This window comes from Suricata suricatta, chromosome 6 (genome assembly GCF_006229205.1).
Source record: "Suricata suricatta isolate VVHF042 chromosome 6, meerkat_22Aug2017_6uvM2_HiC, whole genome shotgun sequence".
Lineage (NCBI taxonomy): Eukaryota > Metazoa > Chordata > Mammalia > Carnivora > Herpestidae > Suricata > Suricata suricatta.
The window spans coordinates 123,986,837-124,011,918 of NC_043705.1; the positions used below are offsets into that span (position 1 = coordinate 123,986,837).

The window sequence follows — 25,082 nt, forward strand, 5'->3', positions numbered from 1 at the left end:
AAAAAGTTAGGGAGAGGAAGGGAGGCAAATCATGAGAGACTCTTGAATACTGAAAACAAACAGGGCTGAAGAGGGAAGGGGAATGGGGAGGGGGGGTGTTGGTTATGGAGGAGGGCACTTGTGGGGAAGAGCACTGGGTGTTATATGGAAACCAACTTGACAATAAACTATAAAAACAAACAAGTAACCTATATGTCCTCATCTCAGGTTTCCAGGTCTCTTTCCTTGGTCAGTACCTTGGTTGGCTGTCAGTTGTTGTTAGGGTCCACCCAGCTCTGATGCTGGGTTTGGTCCTGATGCACTCTGACTGATCTCTGTAGGTGATAAGAGCTTCTTTGTGTACCTCCAACAGTCCGTCTGGCTTCCAGTTGCCTTTCCATCTCATCTCCTGTTACATTTCTGTGGAGTATTAGTTATCTAAGTATCAGGTTTACATAGGAACTTGTTAGAAATGCAGGTTCTTAGCCTTCCTCATCTGCTGAATCAGAAACCCTAGGGTGGAGAGCAAGCAGTCTGGGATTTAGCAAGCCTCCCCGGTCATCTCAAGGCACACTAAAGTTTGAGGGACTTGGTAGAGCATCAGTGGTGCTTAGTAATAGCCATCTATCCCATTATCCTTATAGCATGCATTTTCTCATAGTCTTAAGTACCTGGTCCACTGCATCTGCTTCTGCTCCCACACCCTCCCAATTCACTGTATTTGAAAGTTTCAGTTGGCCTGCCATCTGGTGCCAGAGACTCCACCTGCCATCTTGATAGGGTCCTCATTGCCGGGGGTGGGGGGTGGGGGGGTAAGTGATTCGGCTCCAAAATCCCATCTTGTCTGGTTTTCTTGGATCATACCTGGAGCTACACACACTGGATTCTGCAGAAGCAGATGCTAAGATGAAGTTTGGGTGCCCAGTGTTTCTTAGGGATCTTTGCCTGGGAGAGGGAGAGTGAGCAGGAGTGTGTGTATGCTGGACTATGAATCAGTCCCAGCAAAGCCCCTGCCAGCCTCATGGTGATCTGAGGAAGGAGAGCACAAAAAGCATCCATTTATGTTTTCCTTTTCCCATCTTGAGCTCCAAGCATATCCTATACTGCCACCTATCATCTGTTTTTCATTTCTGGCACCTTCTAATTTTACTTGGCATATTGGATCCTTTTACTCCCCCCCGCCCCCATCAAAACCTGTTATTTTGAGATTATTTTTCCCTTTTTTTTTTTAAGCATATTGAGAGTTTAGCCAAAGGTCAATTACTATGTTATTTTACAAATAAGAGGAAGTTTGTCATAGCAATTTAGATCTAAAAAGATCTTTATGTTGAATGAACTCCTTTTATTGCACATGAGGAAATAGGTTAAATACTGATGACCAGCCAGACCTTTTTCATCTTGTTAATGGGAAAACACATACTCTTCTTCCTACCAACCCGTGAAGGAACATGTGTAAAACCTCTTTTGTCAGATGCAAATCTAGAGATATAGTCTACTTTTGAATAAAAATATTTTGCTACTTTACTTTTTTTAAAGTTTTTTTAAGGTTTTTTTTTTTTTAAATTTATTTTTGAGAAACGGAGACAGTGCAAGCAGGGGAGGGTCAGAGAGAGAGTGAGATAACAGAATCCGAAGCAGTCTCCAGGCCCTGAGCTAGCTGTCAGCACAGAGTCCGATGTGGGGCTCGAACCCATGAACTGTGAGATCACGACCTGAGCTGAAGCCAGATGCTTAATCGACTGAGCCACCCAGGCGCCCTGCTACTTTACTTTTAAACTCACTTTTGTTTTCCCCCCTCAGGCCATCAAGCCCTGTCGCCCTATGACCAACAATGCTGGCAGGCTTTTCCACTATCGAATTACAGTCTCCCCTCCTACAAACTTTTTGGTAAGTTCCTAACAAAATCAGATTTCATTCATTTTGAAATGTAAATAGATTGAATGTGTGCAAATAAAATGTGAATAGATTCAGTACTGATTGAGTTTTTAAATTTTCTTTAAACAGTATTTTTGACAAAATTGGCCTTTATCATAATGACTTTAATTTTGCTTCTCTCTGCTACTTTCTGTACATTTTTTTTCCAGTTATGCCATCAGTACCACATAGTAGCTACATTCATAATAGCCATGACCTTTGGAGCGCTTCATTGGAGCTATGGAGTTGGAAGAATGCACAGAACACTTTTACATCTCTTAAAAATCCATGGATAGCTAATAACATAAGCTAGAAATCAAGAAGATCTATTGTATTTGTGACAGTAGTAATAATACCTAATATTTATCAACTGTGGTCCCAGGAACCACTCTCAGTATTTGACATTTGTTAAGTTATTTCTCACAACAGACCAATGAAGTAGAATTATTATCCCCACTATACAGATGGGGTGGTAGTCCACGTTTTACGGATGAGGTTAAGTAACTTGCTCAAGATTATTCAGGTAGTAAGGGTGCAGTGGGGTATAAGGCAGTGTGCATGATGGTCTGCTTTGCACTAGGCTTTCACAGTGCGTGGTTTATTAATTCTGCTTCTCTCCAGAGATTTTGGTTTCAAAATTAGATTATTAGTAATTATGTATTTTAACATCATCGAGATCATTCATATACCATCATTTCACCCACTTAAAGTGTATATATCATGATATAATTCCTTCCACAGAATTGTGAAACCATCACCAGAGTCTAATTTCAGAACATTTTTATCGTCCTGAAAAGAAACCGTGTACTCATTAGTAGTCAGTTCTTTTGTATCCCTTAGCTTTCAACAACTGCTAAGATACTTTCTGTGTCTATTATTAGCCTGTTCATATGAATGGGATCGTGGAAAACGTGATTTAGCTGCTTTCACTCAGCATAATGTTTTTAAGATTCACTCATGTTGTAACATAAAACTTCATTCCTTTTTATGGCCAAATAATATTCCCTTATATGGATATGCTATATCTATCCATTTATGAGTTGTTGAACATTTGGATAGTCTCCATTTTGGTGCTCTTATAAATAATCCTATTGTAAATTTGTAGAAGTTTCTGTGTGGGTGTATGTTTTCATTTCTCTTGGGTGTAAACGTAGGACTAGAGTTGCTGGATCACGTGGTAACTATGTTTGAGGAACTACCAAACTGTTTTCCAAAGTGGCTGTACTTTATAATCTTGTCAGAAGTTCTTCCCATTACATTTAATTTAGACCAGCTTTATTTAGAGATATCTGAACAGACAGTAACAGTAATATAATATACAAAACAAATAATGTACATGTGGATATTCTTTAGCACCCTCCTTCCGCTCTTCATTTATATATAATGTTTAAAAGAATAATGTTCAACACCTATGTTAAAAACCATGTCTTTTAAGTTACCAGTTTTGATAATTAGTTCTAGATTTAGCATCTAGGTTTAAAAATGGTGGGTTATGAGGCACCTGGGTGGCTCAGTAGCTTAAGTGTCTGGCTTCGGCTCAGTCATGATCTCACAGTTCATGGGTTCAAGCCCCACAGTGGATTCTATGCTCACAGCTCAGAGCTTGGATCCTGCTTTGGTTTCTGTGTCTCCCTCTCTCAGCCCCTCCCCTGCTCACACGCTGTCTGTTTCTCTCTCTCTCAAAAATAAATAAACATTTTAAAAAAATGGTGGGTTATAAGAATAGCATAAGGAAGAAGATCTCATACGTTTAGGTTCACAATTGTATGTTTTAATCGCAGATTCAGTTTTCAGATAATTAAGATTTTTGACATTATGTGGGAATTGATTTGTTACTGTGTGTGGTGGGGTGGGTTCTCTTTGGGAGCCTGGGAATGGAGCTGTGAGGGGTTGAGCTCTGGCACCCTAACGTCCTTCAGAGCCTTTCAGGCAGCTGCTGGTCTTAACTATCATGATCCTGAGTTTTTCCCACTTTGAGCTTTGAGTTGGCTGTGTTATTATCTTGTTCTTGTTCTTGTTAGGACTCTTGTTAGGTCAAAACATAGTTCAATAAGAATGGATATGGTAGTATTGTGGGATTAAATAAAACAAGTTCCTAGAAAATGAAACCATATAGCCTTTTCCCCCTTTATGACACCCATAATAAGCATTTTGATGGTCTCAGTATGTATATATGACTGAAGCCAGAGAATTCCACCAACCAAGAGAATTCCACCTAAAATTTAATTTTTGTATAAAGTTCTCCCTGGAGTTTAGAAAATTGTTAATGGAGTCCATGGAGTCCATTGTTGGTAGCTTGTATTCTTGTGGACTTCTGCACGTTCTAATCATGTTATTTTATTCATGCTTTGTGTTTCTGTTTGCTTTCAGACTGACAGGCCAACTGTTATAGAATATGACGATCATGAGTATATCTTTGAAGGATTTTCTATGTTTGCACATGCCCCCCTGACCAATGTAAGTATGTGCTTATTGGCTGGCTTTCTCCTTTCCTGTGCCCTCTTCTTTCCTTTCATTCTTTCTTTCTAGAAGTCAAATTAACTTTCTTTTCTTCTGGCTTCTAAGTAACATTTACTTTGTGTCCCTCTGCGTGAGCTGCAGCAAGTCTGCAGCAGCATGTGTCAGGTGGGGGTGTGACATCTGTGCTAATGAGTCACAGGTTTGGTCCACATTAAATGGTGTAAGTAAACATGTGTCAGAATAACATTTTGAGAGTGTGAAAGATTGAAAAAGAAGGATAAACTGTGGATTAATGTGTTAAAGCTATTTTAAGTTGGGTGTCCTTCAAAAGAAGGTTGGAAAGTTTTAAGGAGCAGCTATTATTTAGTCTTGGAACAACAGAAAAAGAAATAGCACTGTGTTCAGGACATCTGGAGCCTGAATTAATTTCATACAGTTTTCTGCTTTCAAATCCCAGGACTATGTCTTCTTTGAGAGATTTGGTCTAACATACAGATCTGTGATATTTTTAAACAGGTATTAAAGCTGCTTTGTTGATAATTGCTTCAAATGGAAGTTCTGTATCTTTGAGTCAAAATCTCTTTCTCTCGAAGCTAACAGTTTTGGGAATTGTCTTACTTACTCCATATTCCAGTTGGACGTCGAGTACAGTTTGCTGGCCACTCAGGAAGGCAGTATAGCAGTATACTTTACCCAGTCGAGATGCTGTATAGAACTTTTACTAAATTAAAGCCCTGATGTATCTACATCAAAATACAATGTTCTTTAAATCCTTTCTGAATTGGTTATAAGAAATTACATCTGCAGTTTAGAAAGTTATTCAAGTGCTGTTTGCTCAAAATGTGAACTTCTGTTTCATTGGAGAGTAAAGAATAAAATTTTTGCCTAACTTTGTTCCTTCCTGTCATTATTTTTTTCTTTAAAGTAAACAGGATTCTATAATGGTGATACTAATTTATTTATTTATTTTTTTAATGTTTATTTTTGAGAAAGAGAGAGAGAGAATGCACAAGCAGAGGAGGGACAGAGAGACACACACAGAATCTGAAGCAGCCTCCAGGCTTTGAGCTGTCAGTACATAGCCTGACACAGAGCTTGAATTCACAAATTGTGGAATCATGACTTGAGCCGAAGTCAGATGCTTAACTGACTGAGCCACCGAGGTGCCCTGGTAGTGATGATAATTTAAAGCAGATTGTTTTCTTTCTTATTTTTTAAAAATGTTTATTTGTATTTGAGAGAGGGAGAGAGTGCACAAGCAGGAGAATGGCAGAGAGAGAGAGACAGAGACAGAATCTGAAGCAGGCTCCAGACTCTCAGCTGCAGTACAGAGCCTGACATGGGACTTGAACTCCCTAGCTATGAGATCATGACTGAGCCAAAGTTGGAAGTTCACCTGACTGAGCCACCCAGCTGCCCCAAAGCAGGTTGTTTTCTTAATGGAATTTTTCTTATTCCACCATATATTTTATCCTAGAGAATTTTCTTTAGAAGATGGTTATATTCTAAATGTAAAAATAAAATCATGTGATAATACATACAATATCTACCTCCAATGTGGACCATAATATAGAAAAGAATGTAATGTTGGACCATTCTTTTTCTGAGGTATAATTAACATATACTTTTGTATTAGTTCCAGGTGCATAGTGTAATGACTCAACGTCTGTACATACTGTGAAATGATAACCACAGTAAGTTTAGTAACATCCATTGCCACACATAGTTACAGAATTTTACATTGAACCATTCTTCAATAGTCTTTATGAAAAGGCACTAAGAGGTTTTTGAATTTTGATTATTTCTTTGCTTTTTTTTTTTAATGTCTCAGTTAGGCACTCAACCCTTTGTTACACCAAACCTCATAGTCTCAGTGGGAAAGGCCACTGGAAATCCTATAGTCCAGCTCCCCCCATGTGATGCATTTCTTTTTTCCCCTCAGTGGGCTTGTAAATATAAATCATTTAGTTACTGTGAAAATATTTAAAATTATCTATCGTATCTCTTATTTCCTTAGAAGAAGTAATATAGATCTTGGGATGCCAGGGTGGTTCAGTCAGTTGAACATCCAACTCTTTATTTTGGTTCAGGTCATGATCCCAGGGTTATGGGATCAAGCCCCATGTCAGGCTCTGCTTAAGATTCTTTCTCTCCAGAGCACCTGGGTGGCTCAGTTGGTTAAGCATCTGACTCTTGATTTCGGCTCAAGTCATGACTTCACGGTTTCGTGACCTTGAGGTCTGTGTAGGGCTGTGCACTGACTGCTCAGAGCCTGCTTGGGATTCTCCCTCTCTCTGCCCCTCCCCCTTGTTTGCTCTGTCTTTGAAAAGAAGTAGTATAGATCTCATTCTGACTTTTAGGATCACCTTAATCGAAGGAGGAAAACTCTGTGGCTCCAGAGAAACCAGAGATTTAAATATTAGTGAATTCCACTTACTGGCTGTATGATTTGACATTTCAATCTTTATAATCCTTGATTTTCTCATCTGTAAGATAGAAGCATTAGTTGTAGCAATCTCACTGGCTTTTGGGAAAAATAAATGAGAGGATGCATGAAAAGTGTTTGTCATGGTTTTTGGCATATAATACAAGTTGGCATTTCTTATTTTGAGTAGGATGTCAGACAGACCTGGGTTTGTGTCTGTCAGACAGACTTGGGTTTGTGTCTTCTAATTCTTATTTTTTTAACCAATTCTTAATATTTATCTGACCTTGGATGAGTGAGTCTTTGCGCTTTTTAAAATGCCTGTCAGCTCAGGGTTTGGCATTGAGAGGCTACTAATGCTTAATTAATTGCAGTTGTTACTGTTGTTAGACAATAAAAGGTCTGAAAAAATTCCTGGCTTCAGCATATATTTTATATAAATACTCAAGTTCTTCAAATTTGAGAACTTAACTCTGTAATGAGAAGATAAGCCTCATCATTTATGTTAGAGATGTTGATAAAATAAATCGAGTTTTAAGCTGAATGTTGTACAGTTCATAGGGATTAGATCCATCAAAGGCCTCTTGAATTTGAAATAGCCTTCCAGAAAAAGAATTATTAAATCGCTTTACTGATCTGATTCATTTTCTTGCTAGAAAGAGCATATCAGCAAGAAGGGCATGCAAATGATGTAATGTTAGAATCTCAGCCAATCTAGTTCTGACAAGTTTTCTTAAGATCTTCTTGAATTGAAGTGGATTGAAAGCCTTGTTAGCTAAGTATAGAGCATTTGGGAGAATTTTATCCTTTTATGTAGTTCATATACTATTACTTATAATACCTGATATTATTAAAGATTTTGACAACATAATCAAAGTTATAAAGATATATTTATTAGACGCATCATATCTTATCCTGTCCTCAAAAACACAGGAAAACCTCTGTGTTTAGTTGACTTTCCATTTCCAGTAATAGCCTTATTGCCCTGGGTTTAGCCGTCCAGCTTCTGGAAGTAGTAGAATTAGAATGCAGAAGTTTAGGGAGAGTTTTCTTTCTTTTTGGTAGGATGAAATAAGAGTTTGTGTCAGTTAATATTCAAACATATTGTAAGAAATGGTAGGCATTTATATTATTTAGCCATTGGCCTTGCTAAAGATAGATTTAGCTTGCCATATGTAGAAAAATGACAAGTTCTCTTTGAGTCTCACAGAGAGATGAAGGTTTGAATAGAAAAGGAGACTTTGCCTTTCCAGATTTGAATATCGCACAAGGGCTCTAGTGGTATGGGCAGAGCCCAAAAGAGAATAAAGTATAGGGACGCCTGGATGGCTCAGCTGGTTAAGTATTTGACTTGATTTCGGCTCAAGTCATGATCTCATGGTTTGTGAGATTTGGTCTTGTGTCTGGCTCTACTCTGAGCGTGGAGCCTGTTTGTTATTCTCTCACCCTCCCACACTCGCCCCTTTCCCCAGCTCATGCATTTACGCTCACTCGCTTGCTCTCTCTCTGTCTCTCTGTCTGTCTTTCTCTCTCTCTCTTTCAAATTAAAAAAGAAAAAAAGTATGTACAAGGGAATAACTCAAAGAAGGAAATTCAAGAAGTGATTTTGTTGAAATGATAGGGGAAAGGATTATCCTTGCATACATCACCCAAGGGAGTTGTTTTTAGGCAGGGTAGAAGGAATAAAGGTTACATTTTTGCTCTTTCTCTCACTGCCTCTTGGCTGTTTCCAAGGGCTCTGGTCCTTTTTCTCCTGGATGCGCTCTCCTGAGTAATGCAGTCTCACCCGTGGTTTTTCCTCCATGTGTCTTCTGATCAAATTGATACTGCCAGCTCTGACATACGCTCCATGCTCGCATTTCAGATTCCCTTTTGGACATACCCACCTAGATATCCCCTCAGGTACCTCACCCTCAACCTATGCAAAACTGAACTTGCCATCTTCCTCACATGTTGAGTTTGAGGTATTTAGCAGAGAACACCCTAAGAATTTCTTTGTATTAATGCCATTGTGATTTAATCTGGTCATTAGACCAGAAATCTAGAAATGATTCTCTTTCCTCTTTCACTTCCACATCAGAATGGTCACTGTAGATTTCACTAACATCTTCCTTGTTTAAAATTTGCCCTGTTATTTCTAATCTTCTCTTTATTTGTCTCCTGGACTATTTTTTTCATCAGATTCTAGTCTGGTCTTGCAGTCTTTGGTGTTGCTCTACTGTAAACCATTGCCACACTGTTTCCACAGCCCATCCAAAATGTAAACTGTAATAGTCTCTCACTTACAGTACTTGGGTAGCTTCTTGTTGCCATAGGATAAGCCCTGAATCGGTAATGTGGTTTACAAGGTCTGTAGCACATAGTATATACTTTTCTGTCTGGAATCTCCTTGCTTCTCTCTCTCCATGTATTTCACTCCTGAACAACTTAGAGAGTTGGTCTTCTTCCAGCTCCCTTTTCTCTTTCTTGCTAGAAAGTAAACACTTGTTCTTTCCCAACTTAATTTTTCTGCATGACCTGGAAAATTTCTCTCCATCTTTGAAGACTCAACTCAGATATTACCTCCTTTTTGGTTCTTTTGTACTTCATACTTTTTTGTTTGCTTGTTTGGTTTTGGTTGCACTTAAATATTACATTGTATATATTATATTCCATTTGTATTTGTTTACATGCCTTTTTTCCTCTTCAGATCCTTGCCTTTTAAAAGGGCTGTGGCTTATTTTAGAGTAGCTACAAACCTAGCATAGTTGTTAGCAAAGAATAGATATTTAAAAATATGAATGGGGCACCTGGGTGGCTCATTTGGTTAAGTGTCTGATTTCGGCTCATGGTTTATGGTTTGTGAGTTTGAGCCCAGTGTTGGGCTCTGTGCTGACAGCTCAGAGCCTGGAGCCTGCTTCGGATTCCGTGTCTCCCTCTCTCTGCCCCTCCTCTACTGTCTGGAGGACATATTCTCTCTCTCTCTCTCTCAAAAATAAATATTTAAAAATATGAATAATACATTTGTAACTCAAATATTTTTATATGTTACAGGAATGAAGAGCTTAAAAATAATAGTGGCTTTAGTATATCACTTTAGTTGGATTTCTTATTAGAGTTAATTATAAATTTCACTCAAATTAGTCACTATCCTTAAAAGAAAGAAAGAAAGAAAAAGCACCAAAGAACTAAACTTCTTTTCTGAGAAAAACATTTCCAGTAGATGGCATTATAAGACTATTTTTATTTTTCTTACCATTCCTTTTGCTGGTAGAATTAAAGTTTGTTTCTGGTTGCTATGGATTCTGAAAAGATTGCATCTTATATAAAATCATCTATGGACAGATTGGCCAGAAAAGCCTACTTTACACATCTCTAGGCTTCTGAATCTCTTATTTTCCCCAGCTAGTCGGATAACAATTACAGTGACCTCACATTTTCCCTCTTATTCCTTCCTTCATTGAAAAATACACTTATGGAAAACTTATTATTTTTTTAAATTTATTTTTGAGAGACAGAGAGAGACAGCACGAGCAGGGGAGGGTCAGAGAGAGAGGGAGACACAGAATCCGAAACAGGCTCCAGGCTCTGAGCTAGCTGTCAGCACAGAGCCTGATGCGGGGCTCGAACCCACAAATCGTGAGATCTGACCTGAGCCGAAGCCGGATGCCTAACCGACTGAACCACCCAGGCGCCCCTGGAAAACTTATTATATGTAGGCACTAGGCTAATGTCTGATGACCAAACAAGGTAGATGGGGATTTATTTCACCTGAGTCTTCCTTCTTTTTCACACTGACCCTAGAACACGTAGTGAAAGGTGTATACTCTGGTGGCTTAGAGCCGTGGTCTGGAGCAAGATTTTCTTATTTACCAGCTACCATGTGCCTTAGACAAAGTACCTGACAAGCCTGTCTTGGTTTCTGCCACTGTGCGGTGGGGGTAATAGGTGTGCCTGTCTCACAACTGTGTGTGCAGCAGTACAGCAGTGCCTGGCTCAATGACTGTTAGCTATTATTATGTTTATTACTGTGGTTGCTTTTGCTCCAGAGCCACATAGGCAAAGTGAGTTATGTGCACTTTGGTGACAGGAATCTATAACCAATGGGCTGTCATCCTGCTGCCCCTGTTGTTCCTGAAGAGCTAAAGATTCTGAAAGATTTAAAAACCTGAGTAAAAAATATTTGTGGTTTTATTAATACTTTAGAGGCAATATATTTGGTTTAAATGGGTTCTTATCATATTTATGTTGCTGCTAATACAATAACATAATAGTTAATTGAGCACCAACATTATGCTTGCTTCTTCTAGAGTCCAGGCTCACTGGGTTCCTGCCCTTAAAATCCGGCAGTTGTGGTCAAAGCTCCGTGTACGGTACTGTGACGAGCTTAGGTTAAGGTGAAACGTTCTCATTTGGTTCATGGCCTTCTGGGTCAGATAGCAAATACATGTGTGCTGGGAGCCCATAGGAAGACCTGAACCTCTCATTTTTCTTATTGCAGATTCCACTGTGTAAAGTAATTAGATTCAACATAGACTACACAATTCATTTCATTGAGGAGATGATGCCTGAGGTAAGAGAAAAGATTATTTAATAGCTTCTTGTAGTTTGCTTTTTTGTTTGTTTCACACTTCCATGTTTAAAGCATTAAACTTGGTCAGCTCTGGCCGTTTGCCATAGGAATGCCCTTAAAGTGTGGTGTTCACTGTTGAAAGGGCAGTGAGGTGTAGCTCTTAGGAGCAAGGTTAAAATTTGGGTCATTTTTCAATTTCTTTTGACCTATTTTGGAACTTCTGTCTCTTCGTGTTGCATCTAATGATGGTAACTTTACATCTGTTTCCAGTTTGTTTTGGATAGGGGACAGATTTTGGGTACTGGTCATTATCAGAGAGGAAATAAGAACAGTGAAACTGAAGCTGATAGCTGTTGGAATAATCTTATTCATTATCTCCAGTGACAAGATCAGTGCCTGATTCATTTTTCTTCCCATGTATTTACATATTTTTCCTAATTGTGTTTCATTGCGGATGCTCAGCAGCTGATTTATCTAAATATATGCAAGAGGTTTAAAATTCCAAAGCAAGATTAATGTGAATCTCAGAATGATTCATTGCCTGATCTTGAATTTAGTGGTGTCAACAAATCACAGTAAGAAATAACAACTAGACAGCAAACAAGCTTGTGCACTTAACATTTGTTGAGTTGGGGTCAATTTCCTGAGCCCCGGGCTCTTCTCGCGAACCTTGTTTAGCAGTGCTGCTCTGTCACGGCCAGTGCGGCACCGAGGGGGATTGATGAGCACGGCGCTTACGCTTAGCTTGTACCTGTTTCCTCCTGAGCGCGTCCTGGGAATCCTACCTGCCTTTCAATAAAAACTAAGGAGAAAGGGCCGCCCCTTAATTCTCCAGCTTAAAAGGGCTTTTTTGCTTCCTTTTGATTTTTAAGGTCATAAGCCTTCATTGCTGTTGTAACGGTTGATGACTTCTGGCATGATCTCATACAGGGTGATTTGTGAACCTGAGCAAGACAAGTAGGAAGAATTAGGAGACAAGTCTCACTTGTAAATATATTGTCTGTTAAGCTTGTTTCTGGGAGAAATTTTGGTACTAGGTTTTGTACTTTTTCTTAGCCCTTTATTTGCCTTCATTAAGCATTTGAACATTTTTGGGCACAAAAGACCTCTTTTTATGGTAACTCTGTAATAGTGATTCTGGGTGTTTGAAGGATAAGGGTGAGCAGGGATAGGATCAGGGGACCAACCTATTAGAGCCTGTCAGTGTGTGTGTGTGTGTGTGTGTGTGTGTGTGTGTACTTCTGATTAACAGAAGTTCCCCCAGGAGATTCAAATTCTGAGATTTAAAATGGGGTTAGAAAAATATAACATAAGGAGATTTTAGTTTTTAAATTTCACATCATTTTATTTGTATGTTTGGAAAGGCTGAGTTAACATTTTTGTAGGAATCCTAATGACATGTTTGCTTAGTTGATTTATATCTCAAGCCAGTGAGCTCTTGTAGGCCAGTGACCAAACTTTTAGTAAATTATATGATTTTAGTATAGTTTTAGTACACATTTTTTAAGGCACTTGACTAGGACAAGTTGAATCTTTCGCTGATATATATTTGCAGTAGGATAGTAATTTGACATTGGTTTATTTTTCAGAATTTTTGTGTGAAAGGACTTGAGCTCTTCTCATTATTCCTGTTCAGAGATATATTGGAATTGTATGACTGGAATCTTAAAGGTAAATAATAGGATAGAAAGAAAAGTATAGTGCTTATAGAAGAACATTATAATATGTGTAAAAACTTATGAAAGTGGGGAGGCAGTTGATATTCTCCTTATTTTTGAAATACCCAGGGAAAAGTATATTATTCATAAGAACAGTTGTTACCATTTGACGTGAATAAGTTCTTATTTTAATACAGTTTGACAGTTATCATTACTTAAAATTACCACTATACATTACCTAACTGATACCTCAGAAGATGATATCAGTTACTATGAGTAACTACTTAGATTATGTACATTAGGGAAAATCTCATTGGTTAATATTTTAAATTTATTGAACTTTACTGTAATAAACTTCTTCCAGGGTGATAGTTTATTAAAATAGAACTTTGGTTAGCCTTCAAAACACAAACATACACTTTGAGCTACATTAGTTTAAAATTTAGTTCTTTTTAAAATTTTTTTCTTTTTTTTTAACGTTTTATTTATTTTTGAGTCACAGAGACAGTGTGAGTGGGAGAGGGGCAGAGAGAGGGGGAGATACAGAATCCGAAGCAGTCTCTAGGCTCTGAGCTGTCGGCACAAAGCCCAACACGGGGCTCGAACTCACGGACCATGAGATCATGACCTGAGCTGAAGTCAGCCACTTTACTGACTGAGCCACCCAAGAGCCCCTAAAATTTAGTTCTTAGATAATTAATTGTTCATTCCTTTGGAAGTATCTGTATTTCAGCAATCATTGACTTGTCTATTTTTAAACCAGTGTATTGATGAATGGCTTTTCAAACCAAGTTTTTAATAGCATTTCTCCCTTCCCCCTCAGTTGTATTGATTAAAGTAGAAAAGAATTAAAATACAGGCATATTGTATCATGCAGTAGTTCAGTTATAATAAGTCTGTATATTTTTGGATTTCTAAAAATAGTATTCCTGTGCATGTCATATAGTAGGTATATCCTTGGGGCCTTTGTTCTCTTCTGACTTCCGGGACCCCTTTCACCGCAGTCTTCATTGGGTGTTTGTGGCAGTTACCACATGATTGATTGAGTTGTTGGGGAGAATAAGGGGTGGTGTTTTTTATGCCCCTACTTCTCTGGTGGTTCTTTGTGGTTATCATAAATCTTAGGAATTAAGTCGCAGCGTTTGTTTTCTAAGGCTGTTTTATTTATTTTTTCTTTCCTTTTCACTCATTTGCTTTAGGCCCTTTGTTTGAAGACAGTCCTCCCTGCTGCCCAAGATTTCATTTCATGCCACGTTTTGTGAGATTTCTTCCAGGTAAATCTTTTGGCTTGTCAGTGACCCGGTGAGGTAGTGCATCTGAAAATAAGCCTGCCGTTCCCTTTTCAGTCTTTACAGACAACTTCCCACCTCTGATACTGTTAATTATCTACTTCTTGGGTCAGGGATGAAATGTAAAATTAGGCATTCTGATTTGTACCCCATGTAATATTTGGTAGCCCTAAATTAGCGATTTATAAATTTTGCAAATCTACTTGATAAAATATCATGCAAGTGTTAATATAGAAAAACTGTGACTCTAAAAAATGCATATAGTTAATTGGAAAACAATTGGCATAAAATTTTCTGTGCACTATGATTATAACTAAGGTAGCAATTACTGCAGTAATAGGTATATTAACATACTGGTATTATTCATGTTTTTTTTCCCTATTTTTTGTCACATGCTTTTATGCATTTTATAGTGAAAAAATAAGTTATCTTCTCACTAAGTAAATATGTCACTTTTTAGTTTTCATTTATTATTTTAGAGAAAATACAAATGGGGGAGAGGGGCAGAGTTGGGGGGGGGTTGGGGAAAGAGAATCCCAAGCAGGCTCCACACCCAGTGTGGAGCCCAGTGTTGGGCTTGATCTCAAGATCCTGGGATCATGACCTGAGCCATGAGTAAGATGCTCAACCAATAGAGCTACCCAGGCGCCCCTTTAGTTTTTTCTAAAGCAGTATTTTAAGTTTTACATCTTTTCAAGAGTCTAGCTGTGCAATATGGTGTTCTATTTAGTGTTTTTAAAACTGGCGAAGTTTTCAATGAAATCTTTAGATGCCTTTTTGTTTGCAAAATATCCACCTAAATGAGTTCATCCCTAGCATCTCATTCTGGCATCATACTTTCTGGTGGACATCTTTCTAGTCCTCCAGCCTCTCACGCTCTAGTCTGTTTGCTTCTACCTGAATCCGTCTTCCCTATCCTCCCTGTGTACAGCCACCTTTCTTTGCATTCTCTCTTCAGTCTTGTGCTTTGACTTCTCTCTCTCCGCTCTACTGACCTCAGCCCCTTGTGCTAACCTCCACCCTCCATTGAAATACGTATTTGGCCCTTTGCCTTTTCTTGTTCTGTATATGGGCCACTCAGTGATACTGGCAAAAAAAAGTTAGCTACTGCAATAGATTTGTGGTCTACGATTTCACATGGGGAGCTTTTCAGAGTGTAAGCTTTCTGCCCACATCTGCGTATCAGCAGTTTCAGGAAATTAGCCCTGTGTTCACGCTCTCCTTCTTAAGCCTCTTGTCCTCCTGGGTGCTGGAGACCTTGCCTCCCCATGCTTCAGAACCCTCGTTTAAGCCTGTCAGACTTGGTCCGTTCGCAGCCCTACTTTGTGTGTGCGCCCTGTCCCCCCTAACCCTGTCCCCGCGCCCCTGCAGCTATTGATGCCAGAGCTATTCTCCCAAAGACCACATCGAATGGATATGCTTCAGTTTCAGTCTCTTCCCTGATGTGGTACCCAGGCTCTTGTCTCTCTCTTCTGTGTGCTGAACTCTTCTCACTTTGCTCCTAGCTCTCTAATTTGTCTTTTGTGCCTTTTGTTTCTTGTGTACTCATTCTAGTTTAGGTTTTCCTCAAGATTTTGTCCTTGATACCCTTCCCTCAGTTGGAGACACTGAGTCACAATGGCTTCTTTGTATTTTAGAGTAGCGTTACTCATATTTACAGTATTATTGTTAATGCTTATTTCATTTGGAATTTTCATTTGGAAAATGCATTCAAAAGCTTTTCTGTACAGCTGGCTTTATTTTATTGAGAAGTCATTTTTACTTTTCACGTGAATGCATCTTTGATTTTATAATAGAACTTTAGCAGCAAACTTATTAGAAAATGGTGTTAGAGTGAGCTTGTCAAAAGCCTTTCCTTTCTCTATCTGTCTGCCTCTAGGCATTTTATAACCAAACAGATCTCTAAGAGAAAGTGGACAGTTTTAAAATCACCTTAAAGAAAAATTTTATGTCAGATATTTACTTTGTGGGATTTGAACTCTTACAAAATGTTTCTTATAACTATGTAGGGATAACATTTAGATTGTCATAAAGGAAAAAGGTCTATTGATTTGTTTTTAAGCAGGATTTACCTTTTTATTGGACTTCCCTTTAAAAATATATAAATTAAAAAGCCCTGAAAGATATAGAGAAATATCTAACATATAAAATGCATTTTGATATTGGCGGCAAATTATGATTGATTTGTTTTCCACAGTACGATTTCATGAAAATCTTTTAGAAAATGATGAATAAAAAAAGCATTTTAATATATATTTTTATTGTTGTCTGGGCAGAGGCTGTTTCTACACAGTTGTCATCATACTAATGTATGATTTGCATCCTAGATTTTACTAATTCATTGAGTAGATGGATATTTTTAAAGAATGTGGAATATAGTACCAAATTTCTTGTCAAAAGAATAGCATGAGTTTATGCTGCCATGAAAAATGCATTATTGGTCATCTTCACATTTTGGACCTACCCTCCTTCCTTTATGCACTTTTTCCTTCTTCCTTCCCTCCTGTACCTTCATGAAGCTAAGGAGTAAACAGCGTCTGTCTTGTCTCAGTGCTAATATACTACTTGGCACATAGCAGGGACTCAATTAATACTTGTTGACTGACTATTTAATTGATCACAATAGTGCCTTAGTTAATTATTCCTGTATTTTGTTGCAAATAAGAGTGAATGTACTTTGAAACATTCTTTGGTATTGTCTCAATTTAAAAAAATGTTTAATGTTTGCTTTTGACAGAGAGAGACAGACAGAGCGTCAGTGGGGGAGGAGCAGAGAGAGAGGGAGACACAGAGTCTGAAGCAGCTCCAGGCTCTGAGCTGTCAGCACAGAGCCTGACATGGGGCTCAAACCCACAAACTTGAGATCATGACCTGAGCCAAAGTCAGATGCTTAACCGACTGAGCCACCCAGGTGCTCCTTGTATTTTTAAAAAGTAAACCTTTGAAGTATAACACAAACATTGAAAAATGCCCATGTCATAAATACAAGACTCCACTGAATTTTCACAGTGAATATGACTGTATACTCAGTCCCCAGATCAAGATTACCAGCATCCAAGACCCTCTTGCAGTCACCTTCCAGATCCTCAAGGGTAGCCTCTGTTCTGACTTAAAATAACCTTGTTAGTTTCGCTTGTTTTTTAATGATAAAAATTATAATTGTGTGTTCCTTTTTGTTTTTGTCTTCTTTTGCATTGAGTTTTTGAGACACCTGTTATAGTTAACTGTAGTTGGTTCATTCTCATTGCCACCATAGTATTGTATGATAATGACTAAGATGTATTTCACCTGTCTGAGATTAATGGACATTTGGGTTTTACCAGTTTTAGGATCTTTCAAATACCACACGTATGTTCATCATTATATTTGTATATGCCTTTTGGTGAGTGTATATTTGTGCTTTCTCATTGTGGATATATACCTAGGAGTAGAGTGGAAATTTTGGTTGTTTTTATATTAAGCTTTGTAGATAATTTTCAATAGTTTCCCAAAATGATTGTTTCATTTTCCCTCCCCACCAGTAGTATATATGACCGTTCAAGTTATTCTGCATTTTCACCAACACTTGGCATTTTTCTTTCTTTTTCAAGTTACCATTTTGTTGAGTGTTCAGAGGTATCACATTATTGTTTTAATTTTCATTTCCCTAATGACTTATGAAATGGAACATCATTTCATATATTAATTGACTATTTGGATATTTTCTTTTGAAGTATCTATTTTAAGTGTTTAGCTTATTTTTCTATTGGGTGATAGCTGCCTTTATCTCATTTATTTGTAGGTATTTATATAGTATATGGATTATAGATGAGACTTTTGTGAGATGTATAGATTGCTAATACCTTCTCTGTGGATTGCTTTTTCACCATCTTAATGGTGATTTTTGATGAACATAAATTCTTAATTTTAATATAGTCTATACATAATTTTCCCTTTATGCTTAGAGCTTTTTGTACCTTGTTTATGAAATCTTTGCCTATCCTAAGGTCATCAAGATCCTTTCCTGTATTTTCTAGAAATTTAGATCTCTAAAATGTCTCAAAATTTGTTTTTCTAATTGGTGTGAGATAAGAGTCAAGATTTCTATTTTTAAATAAGGATATCCACTTGACCCTGCACCATTTATTGGAAAGATCATTCTTTGTTCACAGAATTGAAGTGTTATCTTTACCCTTTATTGGCTCAACTCTGTGTGTGTGTTTGTGTGTGTGTGTGTGTGTGTGTGTGTGTGTGTGTGTGTGTACACAAATAATACAAAAGTATGTAAAGTAAAAAAGTAAACATCCCCTTCTAGATGTGTGAAAAGGAGTAGGTGCTATAAATGGTTTGGTTTGTATTCATTTTAATCCATAGAGGGAAAATTATACTTTTCTTCTTCTAGTGGGATAACACTAAATATGTTATGCAACTTGCCATTTTTACTTGACTATTTCAGACATCTTCTATAAAAATACATTGCCTTATTCTTTAACACCTTCATAGCATTCCATAGTATGAATGGACATTAATTTTTTGGACAGTTCCTCTAGTCACGAAAATTTTGGAGTTCTCTGTTCTTTTCTCCAGTACATATAAATACTTTGACAATAGTCTTGTGCACCTTCTATAAGGTAGAGTTCTAGAAGTGAAATTATTTGTTAAGATAGTATGCACATTTTAAATCTAGAAAGATGTGGTCCACATGTTCTCTAGAAAGGACATAATACATAGTTCTAATTAACCTTTTTAACAGTATCTTTTTTCTATATATCCGTCCATATTGGATATTATGTCTTTTTTAGTTTGTCCATCTGACAGGCAAAGTGTAATCTCGTAGTGATTATTTGCATTTACTTGAACTCTTATGAGAATGAGCAGCTTTCATATATTTCAGGTATTTCATGATCCTCTCATACTCATTTACTTTTCATTTATATCAATTTATTATATCTAATTGACGTGTACCAGTTACCATAATTTTTCTCTAGTTCCCCAGTTTACCCAGTTTTGAAGGCAGCTGTTTCATTTGCTCCATACAGATTTATCCAAAATTAAGCTTATAGTTTAAACCAAGGATTATTTAATGCAAGACAGTTTACCAGGAGTCAAATCACAGAGTAACTAGTTTATTGAGATTTTAAGGATTTTCTCAAGTTTTTGTTTCTTTCCAATCCCTGCCTCTACCTTTGGTAGCCAGACTATTGATAAGAGCTCTCCTTGAGTTAAAGCTTTTATTCTTGCTCTAGCTGGGGCCAGGGCAGGGCATAACTCAAGACAGGAGGCTATACTTCTGGGAAACCTGGTCATTGCTTACATCATCACTGTAGTAAAGCCTCAGAATTCCTGAATCAGTTTTGCCAGTCTATTTATTACCTTGCAAATTGATTTTTGGAAATTGCCCCATTCTGGAGAAGTAGTTTGCAAGGTATGGCTGAGAGAGAGCCAGAGGGGGAGCTGTCTCAAAATTACCAGGAAGCCAAGTGTAATTTGATAAAAATATCAATTGATAACAGCATCTTAATATAACTTTGTATTTGGAGAGTGATTTTTTGAGGGTAAAGTTTAGAAAATATCTGTTAATACAGATTTTCAAAAGTTGAGATTGTATGAAGACATGTTAGCAAGAATATACAGGAAACATAATAATGCAGTTAAACAGTTATTCTCCATGTAGGAAAGAGGAAGGTATTTTTATAGTTCTTAAAATAACTATCACCCTGTTGAAAAAACCTTGTTTAACCCACCATATTCTTAACACAAATTCCCTAACAAATTGTCCCCCCACCCCGTATAAATAATCAAGCAGTATAAACTGAGAGAATTGGGTCTCTGAGAAACAGTTTATAAAGTCTGTCAGTTCCCTAATGACTGTCCAGATTCATTCCCTGAAACACAAACTCCAGTTCTTCCCGAATAATGAGTCGTTGTCGCAGCTCCAGTCCCAGGGCTGGCAGAATTCCTGCTAACCTTAGCTTACCCGCTCTCATTTCTCATTTGTATCATGTCCTATTTATCTCAGCCAATGAGATAAAAATTACTTCTTAGCCCTCAGTGACATAGTTCCATAAATCCCCAACATAAACATGTAGCAAAGCAGACAAACCAAAAGAGCCAATTCATTAACATTAGTAAATTCATAGCAGTTTGTGAGCAAGTGGCTACGTTATTTATCTGCTTCAGAAAATCATTCCACAAGTATTTATGGAGTGGCTTTTTTACCGGGCTGGGTGTGAGGGAAGCATCCCTGGCTCTGCAGGCTTTGGCAGGACTCTGGTCTCCTCTTCCTTTTCTTACATTTCCGTAAGGATTGTGCCCCCGTGCCCGACCTAGAGGAGTCCCTTGATGCCCCCCCTGGCTAAACCTTTCATCTCCGGTTATCTGTCTTGAGTTTCTGCTTTGTCACAGTGGTAAACACCTGTCTTTTTAGGTTTTAGTTGCCAATTAAAATATTTAGCAGGTTTCAACATGGATTTACAATTTCTCCTTCAGCATTACCAACTTTGCACCGATGTGTATGCTTTTAAATGGCTCTAGTTTCAGTGCTGCTACAAAGCTCTTTTTTCTCATTAGCAGCTTTGCACCTAAACTAGGTAAAAACATTCTTATAGGCATTTGGTGACCTTTTTTCTTTATCTTGCTGGTTGTTTTCTCCTAAATTGGGCCCCACCCTTGGTTTATAGGTTCAGGTATTCCCCCTCTTCCAAAACTTTTTCAGTTTTTTAGTCTTTTCACTTTAAATTCATAGCACTTAGTCTATTTCACTTCTCTTTGCAGTGCCAGGAAGTCAGCCCTCCATAACTGCTAGGGGGAGACTGGTGCTTTTTTGTATACCTGGCGTTGCATGTGTTTGCTCCTTCCACTGTCCACCAGTCTCCCCAAATAAAATTCTAATCCTTCTAACAGAACAATACTCTCTTCCTTCATCTGGCATCCTGGGCTCTGATGGATCCTTCTAGGCTCACATTTCCCTTTAGGGATACTATCAAATGTAGAGATTATGAGCCAAATAGTATTTGGTTCCCAGTGAAGCCAGTCAATGTGGCTCTCTAGGGTTCCTTTCTGTCTGCTTCTGTATGTATACACATGTAGCATAATCAGTGTCTTCTGGTTTTAGAGTTCTCTTGTCCATCTGTTTGCCTCAGACCTCCTAGAAGTAGAGACCACAGGAGGCTGAGACAAACAGGCATTGTGACAGAGGGACATTATGGCTTTGCCAGGCTCCTTAGTAAAGGAGGGGAACATCATGGCTTGAGGCAGACATGTTACATGCGGGGACCTTGAAATGTTTCTTGAGACAGGCTCTGAGAAATACGTTCTTAACAATGGAAGTTTGTTAATCAAAGGTGACTCTTGGATTTAAAGTGGATGTTTTGTAATGAGGCATAAAAAAATTTCACTGCTATGAGCAATAATCTGAATCAGTAGGTAGAACATGACCTCATGTGGGTTGATTGTATTTTAGTCACTTATTGGACTTCTTTCTTCTTTCTTCTACTTCTCCTTCTTTTGGAGACTCTGGGTCTTTGATTAAGGGAACTTGGTTTTCAGAATGCTATCTACAAAGATTCCTTTAGGAACTGTTGTGATTAATCATTATTAGCTTACACATGTCTTGAGGACTTGGAGCTTGTGTTTTTGTTTTTTTCCATGGCTGTGACAAGGGACCATCATAGTGCCTGGCACATAATAGTAAAAACCCTGCTCCCTTGTGAGAATAAAATCCAGAGCTCTCACTGTGCTCTGTGGAAGCTGTGCAAGATTCGACTTCCCTGCTGCCTCTTTCATGCTCTTTTGCTTACTTCACTCCGTCCACGGTGGCCTCTTTGTAGTTCCTAGAACATATCGGTCCCACTTTCCCATAGCACTTGTGCTGTTTTTTCTATCTGAGACATTCTTCTCCCAGACTGTTGCATAGTGGGCTCCCCTGCTTCTTTCTAGTCTTTGCTCACATGACACCTCTTTGAAGACTCCTTTCCTGAGCACCATTTTATTGTTTTTTCTTTTATAGTTTATTGTCAAGTTGGTTTCCATATAACACCCAGTGCTCATCCTCACAAGTGCCCTCCTCCATGCCCATCATCCCCCTTCCCCTCTCCCACTCCCCCATCAGCCCTCAGTTTGTTCTCAGTATTCAAGAGTCTCATGGTTTGCCTCCCTCCCTCTCCCCAACAATTTCCCCCTTCTCCTACCCCATGGTCCTCTGTTAAGTTTCTCCTGTTCCACTTATGAATGAAAACATCAATGACCACCATTTTAAATATAGTTGTAGTCCCTTGCCCATTTTGGTTCTACTTTACAGAAGAATGTTCATCTTGACCTGATCTGTCATGTAGTTGTTTTTTACGGTCTGTTTCCCTTCTCTGGAATATAAGGGGTTTTAGCTGTTTAGGTCACCACCGTGTTTCCAGGGTCTAAAAGAGTACCTGCTGCATAATAGGAACTCAGTAAATACTTACTGAATATAAGCAAGTATTTAATGAATGAATGCAAGCCTACATATACAGTAGCTCGATAGCAGCAATGCTTTCCAGTTCTGTAACCGCATCTGAGATTTTAAAAAAAAATACAGATCAAAAAGAAATTTTGATCTTTACTTTCTTCTTTCTCATATGTGTAAACCTGTCCAGGCTCTTATCTCACAGCACCATGATCTTTCACCCTCTTTTTCTAGGATCCCAAATTTCTTGGGTACCACTATCCCCTCTAGCACAAATAGGACACTCTCATCTCTGCCCACCCGTCCCCACCATCTTGGTCCTCTTGTTTCTCCATGAAGTGTTTGGCCCTATGTTGTGGTTCCTAGCATATCTCCTGACCTGGGGAGGGTGGTCATTGTTCTCCATACCTTCAGACCTCTTGTCCTTCCTTGGGAAAGATTAGGCAAAGAAAAGGGGTACAGGGAGGTTGTACACATTGGTCAAGAAGTTAAGCCCAAAGAGAAGGGAGAAGCATGTGAACCCAAAATTAATGGCCACATTATATTAATGTCTTTGGTTTATCAAGTACCAGATTAATTGGCTCTTTCCAAGGTACTTTAATTATGTCCTTTGTTGTTGTTGTTGTTTTTTTGCTCTGTACTTGGTAATATATGCTTCTGTAAGCCTCAGAGTACTTGGTATTTTTTCCGTGTACTAACTCCATAATGATCTTCATGATATTAGTACAGGCTTTTTAGTGCTATTCATCACGGCAGGTGCAGCACATTAGCACCAAAAAATTAGACCATAATGCAACAATAGTTTATTGGAAACATCCATAAATATCTCATAAAAGCTTAGAATTTTCTTGAGACAGTAACATCACTCCTAAAGAGCTTTCATATGTTACCTTAGAAAGAATGATAAAATATTTAAGACATAACGTAGTTCTGTATATTATAAACTGTGACTCTTTATGCTAGGTGGTTTTAAATTTATTTAGGTAGGCACTTTTTTTATATTCATGCCTCGCAAATGGAGCCTTTTATCATTTATAATGTTGTTGTTGCCATTTTAGTAAATGAGATGGTTTATGAGCACTGTTCATCAATGAAACAAATGGCTTTTGTATTATTTGGCACCTGGTTAAACAATGTAAATTCTAAATTACTTTTTTATAAATGCTCTTTTTTCCCCTCATTGTCTTGTTTTCCGTTATTCGGCTGATGACTGGCTGTTGAGTAGCCTTATTTTTCCCTCTCTTTCCACTTCTACTCAAGATGGAGGAAAGGAAGTGCTGTCCATGCACCAGATTCTCCTTTACTTATTACGGTGTAGCAAAGCGCTGGTTCCCGAAGAGGAGATCGCCAATATGCTTCAGTGGGAAGAACTTGAATGGCAGAAATACGCAGAAGAATGCAAAGGCATGATCGTCACCAACCCTGGCACGGTATGTTCTGGTGCTTACATGTTCTGAGCCTGAATTACGTATTCTGAAATTCTTTCCAGGTTTGAATGTTGACAAAAACAGTAACAAAACATTTAATAAGTTCTAGTATTCATTCTTGTCCTTTGAGTAATTTTCCCTTTTTTAAAAATTTTATTTTATTTTTTTAATGTTTATTTATTTTGAGAGGGGGAGGGGCAGAGAGAGAGGGAGACAGAATCCTCAGCAGGCTCCATGCTGTCAGCACAGAGCCCAACGTGGGGCTCAGTTCAACAAACATAAGATCATGACCTGAGCTGAAATCGAGAGTCAGATGCTTAACTGAGCCACCCAGATGCCCCAAGTAATTTTTCCTTTTAAATATTTAGTAAATAAAAAAAAATTTTATAGTGTAGTCATATTTAATAGTAAATTCATCTGATTAGTAAATTCTGCCCATTATGGAGAACTTAAAAGTTTTTAGATATGTTCACATCTGATTTTTTCTGAGTATAAAAATAATATACTTTACTATAGAAAAGTAAGAAAATAGAGAAACAGCCTAAAACAATAAAGGCTATCCATAATTCCATTTTCAATTTTTTAAAATTTATTTTTGAGAGACAACAGAGAGAGACAGCACGAGCAGGGGAGTGTCAGAGACAGAGGGAGGTACAGAATCTGAAGCAGGCTCCAGGTTCTGAGCTAGCGGTCAGCACAGAGCCCCGTCATGGGGCTCGAACCCACAAACCATGAGATCATGACCTGAGGCAAAGTTGGACGCTCAACCAACTGAGCCATCCAGGCGCCCCACATAATTCCATTTTCTAGAGATGTTACTATTCATTTTTCTAGCCTCTTTAGAGATTTTCATATTGTTTTAAAATAAAATTGGCATCTTACAATTAAATATCAATATTCAGATGTTTTTTTTCCTCTTCCAAAAACAACCACAAAATTGTTTTTTCATAGTTTTAAATTTC

General features: G+C 38.1%; 1 protein-coding gene across 6 annotated transcripts in view; it reads left to right on the forward strand.

Annotated features, from left to right (window-relative positions):
• Positions 1-25,082, forward strand: part of DROSHA (drosha ribonuclease III) — a 126,558-nt gene that overhangs the window by 29,731 nt on the left and 71,745 nt on the right. For all 6 annotated transcript variants that reach the window (XM_029941047.1, XM_029941050.1, XM_029941053.1 and 3 more), the window contains 6 exons: positions 1,780-1,866; positions 4,264-4,350; positions 11,259-11,330; positions 12,920-13,001; positions 14,188-14,262; positions 23,954-24,123. In XM_029941047.1, coding sequence (XP_029796907.1) covers positions 1,780-1,866; positions 4,264-4,350; positions 11,259-11,330; positions 12,920-13,001; positions 14,188-14,262; positions 23,954-24,123 — 573 coding nt within the window. The remainder of the gene's footprint in view (positions 1-1,779; positions 1,867-4,263; positions 4,351-11,258; positions 11,331-12,919; positions 13,002-14,187; positions 14,263-23,953; positions 24,124-25,082) is intronic.